The 6,630-nt window shown below is 35.3% G+C and overlaps 1 protein-coding gene across 1 annotated transcript in view; it reads left to right on the top strand.

Moving 5' to 3' along the window:
- Nucleotides 1–1,670: 1,670 nt before the first annotated feature.
- LRRC9 (leucine rich repeat containing 9) overlaps nucleotides 1,671–6,630 on the top strand; it is a gene marked incomplete at both ends in the record, with an annotated part of 100,081 nt that continues 95,121 nt past the window's right edge. Inside the window, one exon of the mRNA XM_082647576.1 lies at nucleotides 1,671–1,718. Coding sequence (XP_082503702.1) covers nucleotides 1,671–1,718 — 48 coding nt within the window. The remainder of the gene's footprint in view (nucleotides 1,719–6,630) is intronic.

The raw sequence follows: 6,630 nt of genomic DNA, 5'->3' as shown, positions 1-6,630 counted from the left end.
TTGAGCAGAGAAGGTAGGTAAATACATGGCCTCAAGTCACCATCTTTTTTTTCTTAAAATTTTAATTTACATGTACACCTGCACATGTATAAAGTTTTGCATAAATGATTAAAAGTGAGCATATAAATACTTTAAAAATAAACATTTATGTAAAATTTCATAACATGTATGTAGAAACCACACAAATCTTAGGTATCTAATTTTATTCTCTCGAAGTAAATGCATTCCATTAGCACCTAGATCAAAAAATTTATCTTCATCAGCACTCCAGAACCTATCTTTTGCCTCCTCCTAGTCAATCAGCCCTGAAAGGTAATGACTATCTTGACTTCTAATACCATAGATTAGTTTCCAGATTTTATATGAATGGAGTCATGCAGTATGAACTCATTGTGTTTGTGTCTTCATTTGTTCAATATTGTGTTTGTGAGAATCATCCATGTTATGTACACCAATAGTTTCTTTCTCATTCTACTCCTAGGTATAAACCCCAAAGAAAACTGTACCTATGTCCTGCATAATAAAAATGTCCAGGGAAACACTATTCAGCTCCAAACTGGAGACAGTCCAAATGTCTACTAACAGTAGAATGAATAAGTAAATGGTTATATATTCATATTATACAATACTAAACATGCTTTTTTAAAGTGTAGGGTTTTTTTTTTCCTTTTTACCTAGATCCATCTCCATGCAACCTCTCATGCCTATTATAACCACACCAGCTTTCACCTATATCCAAGGTAACTCATGTTAACAACTTAGTATGTATCTTTACATATTTTCTCCTTACATATGCATAATCATAAACACACATACATATCTCTATTCTATATCTATACACACATGTATGTACACACATATCTGTGGAGGAGTTATTATCGTAAAAGGTAGAATCACAATAAACAAATAAATACAATTTCTACATATTGCTTTGTCATGTCCTCATATTAAAACCAGGATTCCTATATTTTTAAAATAGTATATGTCTGGAATAATATAATGAATATATTAAAAATTATGAAAAATTAGGTTAAATTTTATTGAAGCTACTTAGGTATTTAGTAGTTCATACCATCTAAAATGAGGAAGTTGACTAATTCATTTTAATAAACATTTATTACCATGCCTATGGTATGTCATTAAGCCCTGAAAATTCTTTTCTTTGCTAACTATACTTAGAGAACTGTATTCAGTTTGGAACACCATAGTATAATAGGATGAATGAACTGGAACTGGTTCAAGGGAGAAAACAGGGCTCTTTCTAGTGAGAGAACTAAAAGACATGAACTGAGGGCAAGGTGAACATATAGATGAGAGATGACTATGTTCTTCAAGTATTAAAGGGTCATAGTGTGAAAGAAAAATTATGCTTGTTTTATTTGAACCCAGGAGGTAAAATGACAGTGAATGGGGAGGAGTTATAGAGAGAGAGAATTAAATTCAGAATAAAAAATAACTGTCTAAGAGAAAACTTCATAGATGGAATGGACTGTCTTGGGGTCCAGACATACTTGGTAATGTACTGTTGGGAAATGTCAAGCCACAGGTGAGTAATTCCACCTAAGTAACTTTAAGGCTCCTTTAAATGATATGGCATGACTCTAGTACTTATTTCAACTTTTCCTTTTCCTTAACAGTTATATTATTATAACCTTCATTTTTAATGGAAGATGATTGAATGTGAAAACCTAAACCAAGAAGACATAATTAAAGAACTGGTGAGTCAAAGCCAGGTTTCTTTTAAACTACATTTGTAAGAATATTAAATGGAACATTTCTACACTCCTTTCTGGAGCTTATCTAGAGATTTCTTCTACACCATGATCTTTGGAAATAGAGAAAAATCATATATATGACACAACTTTTCTTCTTGTGAGTGAAAAATGACATCAGTGAAACTGGCCGTTTATAATTTCTAATGGCAAAAATAAGTTTTTATCTTTTTTTTTCATTTTAACATCTTTATTGGAGTATAATTGCTTTACAGTGGTATGTTAGTTTCAGCTTCACAACAAAATGAATCAGTTATATATATACATATGTTCCCATATCTCTTCCCGCTTGCGTCTCCCTCCCTCCCACCCTCCCTATCCCACCCCTCCAGGTGGTCACAAAGCACCAAGCTGATCTCCCTGTGCTATGCGGCTGCTTCCCACTACTATCTACCTTACGTTTGGTAGTGTATATATGTCCATGCCTCTCTCTCGCTTTGTCACAGTTTACCCTTACCCCTCCCCATAGCCTCAAGTCCATTCTTTAGTAAGTCTGTGTCTTTATTCCTGTTTCACCCTTAGGTTTTTCATGACTTTTTTTTTCTTAAATTCCATATATATGTGTTAGCATACGGTATTTGTCTCTCTCTTTCTGACTTACTTCACTCTGTATGACAGACTCTAGGTCTATCCACCTCATTACAAATAGCTCAATTTCGTTTGTTTTATGGCTGAGTAATATTCCATTGTATATATGTGCCACATCTTCTTTATCCATTCATCTGTCGATGGACACTTAGGTTGCTTCCATCTCTGGGCTATTGTAAATAGAGCTGCAATGAACATTTTGGTACATGACCCTTTTTGAATTATGGTTTTCTCAGGGTATATGGCCAGTAGTGGGATTGCTGGGTCATATGGTAGTTCTATTTGTAGTTTTTTAAGGAACCTCCATACTGTTCTCCACAGTGGCTGTATCAATTTACATTCCCACCAACAGTGTAAGAGGGTTCCCTTTTCTCCACATCCTCTCCAGCATTTATTGTTTCTAGATTTTTTGATGATGGCCATTCTGACTGGTGTGAGATGATATCTCATTGTAGTTTTGATTTGCATTTCTCTAATGATTAGTGATGTTGAGCATTCTTTCATGTGTTTGTTGGCAGTCCGTATATCTTCTTTGGAGAAATGTCTATTTAGGTCTTCTGCCCATTTTTGGATTCGGTTTTTTTTTTTTTTTGTTATTAAGCTGCATGAGCTGCTTATAAATTTTGGAGATTAATCCTTTGTCGGTTGCTTCATTTGCAAATATTTTCTCCCATTCAGAAGGTTGTCTTTTGGTCTTGTTTATGGTTTCCTTTGCTGTGCAAAAGCTTATAAGTTTCATTAGGTCCCATTTGTTTATGTTTGTTTTTATTTCCATTTCTCTAGGAGGTGGGTCAGAAAGGACCTTGCTGTGATTTATGTCATAGAGTGTCCTGCCTATGTTTTCCTCTAAGAGTTTGATAGTTTCTGGCCTTACATTTAGGTCTTTAATCCATTTTGAGCTTATTTTTGTGTATGGTGTTTGGGAGTGATCTAATCTCATACTTTTACATGTACCTGTCCAGTTTTCCCAGCACCACTTATTGAAGAGGCTGTCCTTTCTCCACTGTACATTCCTGCCTCCTTTATCAAAGATAAGGTGACCATATGTGCGTGGGTTTATCTCTGGGCTTTCTATCCTGTTCCATTGATCTATATTTCTGTTTTAGTGCCAGTACCATACTGTCTTGATTACTGTAGCTTTGTAGTATAGTCTGAAGTCACGAAGCCTGATTCCTCCAGCTGCGTTTTTCATTCTCAAGATTGCTTTGGCTATTCGGGGTCTTTTGTGTTTCCATACAAATTGTGAAATTTTTTGTTCTAGTTCTGTGAAAAATGCCAGTGGTAGTTTGATAGGGATTGCATTGAATCTGTAGATTGCTTTGGGTAGTAGAGTCATTTTCACAATGTTGATTCTTCCAATCCAAGAACATGGTATATCTCTCCATCTATTTATATCATCTTTAATTTCTTTCATCAGTGTCTTATAATTTTCTGCATACAGGTCTTTTGTCTCCTTAGGTAGGTTTATTCCTAGATATTTTATTCTTTTTGTTGCAATGGTAAATGGGAGTGTTTTCTTGATTTCACTTTCAGATTTTTCATCCTTAGTGTATAGGAATGCCAGAGATTTCTGTGCATTAATTTTGTATCCTGCTACTTTACCAAATTCATTGATTAGCTCTAGTAGTTTTCTGGTAGCATCTTTAGGATTCTCTATGTATAGTATCGTGTCATCTGCAAACAGTGACAGCTTTACTTCTTCTTTTCCGATTTGGATTCCTTTTATTTCCTATCTTCTCTGATTGCTGTGGCTAAAACTTCCAAAACTGTGTTGAATAAGAGTGGTGAGAGTGGGCAACCTTGTCTTGTTCCTGATCTTAGTGGAAATGCTTTCAGTTTTTCACCATTGAGGATGATGTTGGCTGTGGGTTTGTCATATATGGCCTTTATTATGTTGAGGAAATTTCCCTCTATGCCTACTTTCTGCAGGGTTTTTATCATAAATGGGTGTTGAATTTTGTCGAAAGCTTTCTCTGCATCTATTGAGATGATCATATGGTTTTTCTCCTTCAATTTGTTAATATGGTGTATCACGTTGATTGATTTGCATATATTGAAGAATGCTTGCATTCCTGGAATAAACCCCACTTGACCATGGTGTATGATCCTTTTAATGTGCTGTTGGATTCTGTTTGCTAGTATTTTGTTGAGGATTTTTGCATCTATGTTCATCAGTGATATTGGCCTGTAGTTTTCTTTCTTTGTGACATCCTTGTCTGGTTTTGGTATCAGGATGATGGTGGCCTCGTAGAATGAGTTGGGGAGTGTTCCTCCCTCTGCTATATTTTGAAAGAGTTTGAGAAGGATAGGTGATACCTCTTCTCTAAATGTTTGATAGAATTCGCCTGTGCAGCCATCTGGTCTGGGCTTTTGCTTGTTGGAAGATTTTTAATCACAGTTTCAATTTCAGTGCTTGTGATTGGTCTGTTCATATTTTCTATTTCTTCCTGATTCAGTCTTGGCAGGTTGTGCATTTCTAAGAATTTGTCCATTTCTTCCAGGTTGTCCATTTTATTGGCATAGAGTTGCTTGTAGTAATCTCTCATGATCTTTTGTATTTCTGCAGTGTCAGTTGTTACTTCTCCTTTTTCATTTCTAATTCTATTGATTTGAGTCTTCTCCCTTTTTTTCTTGATGAGTCTGGCTAATGGTTTATCAATTTTGTTTATCCTTTCAAAGAACCAGCTTTTAGTTTTATTGATCTTTGCTATCGTTTCCTTCATTTCTTTTTCATTTATTTCTGATCTGATTTTTATGATTTCTTTCCTTCTGCTAACTTTGGGGGTTTTTTGTTCTTCTTTCTCTAATTGCTTTAGGTGCAAGGTTAAGTTGTTTATTCGAGATGTTTCCTGTTTCTTAAGGTAGGATTGTATTGCTATAAACTTCCCTCTTAGAACTGCTTTTGCTGCATCCCATAGATTTTGAGTTGTCGTGTCTCCATTGTCATTTGTATCTAGGTATTTTTTGAGTTCCTCTTTGATTTCTTCAGTGATCACTTCGTTATTAAGTAGTGTATTGTTTAGCCTCCATGTGTTTGTATTTTTTACAGATCTTTTCCTGTAATTGATATCTAGTCTCATAGCGTTGTTGTCGGAGAAGATACTTGATACAATTTCAATTTTCTTAAATTTACCAAGGCTTGATTTGTGACCCAAGATATGATCGATCCTGGAGAATGTTCCATGAGCACTTGAGAAAAATGTGTATTCTGTTGTTTTTGGATGGAATGTCCTATAAATATCAATTAAGTCCATCTTGTTTAATGTATCATTTAAAGCTTGTGTTTCCTTATTTATTTTCATTTTGGATGATCTGTCCATTGGTGAAAGTGGGGTGTTAAAGTCTCCTACTATGAATGTGTTACTGTCGATTTCCCCTTTTATGGCTGTTAGTATTTGCCTTATGTATTGAGGTGCTCCTATGTTGGGTGCATAAATATTTACAATTGTTATATCTTCTTCTTGGATCGATCCCTTGATCATTATGTAGTGTCCTTCTTTGCCTCTTCTAATAGTCTTTATTTTAAAGTCTATTTTGTCTGATATGAGAATTGCTACTCCAGCTTTCTTTTGGTTTCCATGTGCATGAAATACCTTTTTCCATCCCCTTACTTTCAGTCTGTATGTGTCTCTAGGTCTGAAGTGGGTCTCTTGTAGACAGCAAATATATGCGTCTTGTTTTTGTATCCATTCAGCCAAGCTGTGTCTTTTGGTGGGAGCATTTAGTCCATTTACATTTAAGGTAATTATCGATGTGTATGTTCCCATTCCCATTTTCTTAATTGTTTTGGGTTCGTTATTGTAGGTCTTTTCCTTCTGTTGTGTTTCTTGCCTAGAGAATTTCCTTTAGCAGTTGTTGTAGAGCTGGTTTGGTGGTGCTGAACTGTCTCAGCTTTTGCTTGTCTGTAAAGGTTTTCATTTCTCCATCAAATCTGAATGAGATCCTTGCTGGGTAGAGTAATCTTGGTTGCAGGTTTTTCTCCTTCAACACTTTCAATATGTCCTGCCACTCCCTTCTGGCTTGCAGAGTTTCTGCTGAAAGATCAGCTGTTAACCTTATGGGGATTCCCTTGTGTGTTATTTTTCCCTTGCTGCTTTTAATATGTTTTCTTTGTATTTAATTTTTGACAGTTTGATTACTATGTGTCTTGGCGTATTTCTCCTTGGATTTATCCTGTATGGGACTCTCTGTGCTTCCTGGACTTGATTAACTATTTCCTTTCCCATATTAGGGAAGTTTTCAACTATAATCTCTTCAAATATTTTCTCAG

The sequence above is a fragment of the Grampus griseus genome (assembly GCF_964374135.1).
Source record: "Grampus griseus genome assembly, chromosome: 2".
Classification (NCBI taxonomy): domain Eukaryota; kingdom Metazoa; phylum Chordata; class Mammalia; order Artiodactyla; family Delphinidae; genus Grampus; species Grampus griseus.
The sequence above is the reverse complement of the archived record's forward strand: the minus strand, read 5'-3'. Positions and strand labels throughout refer to the sequence as shown.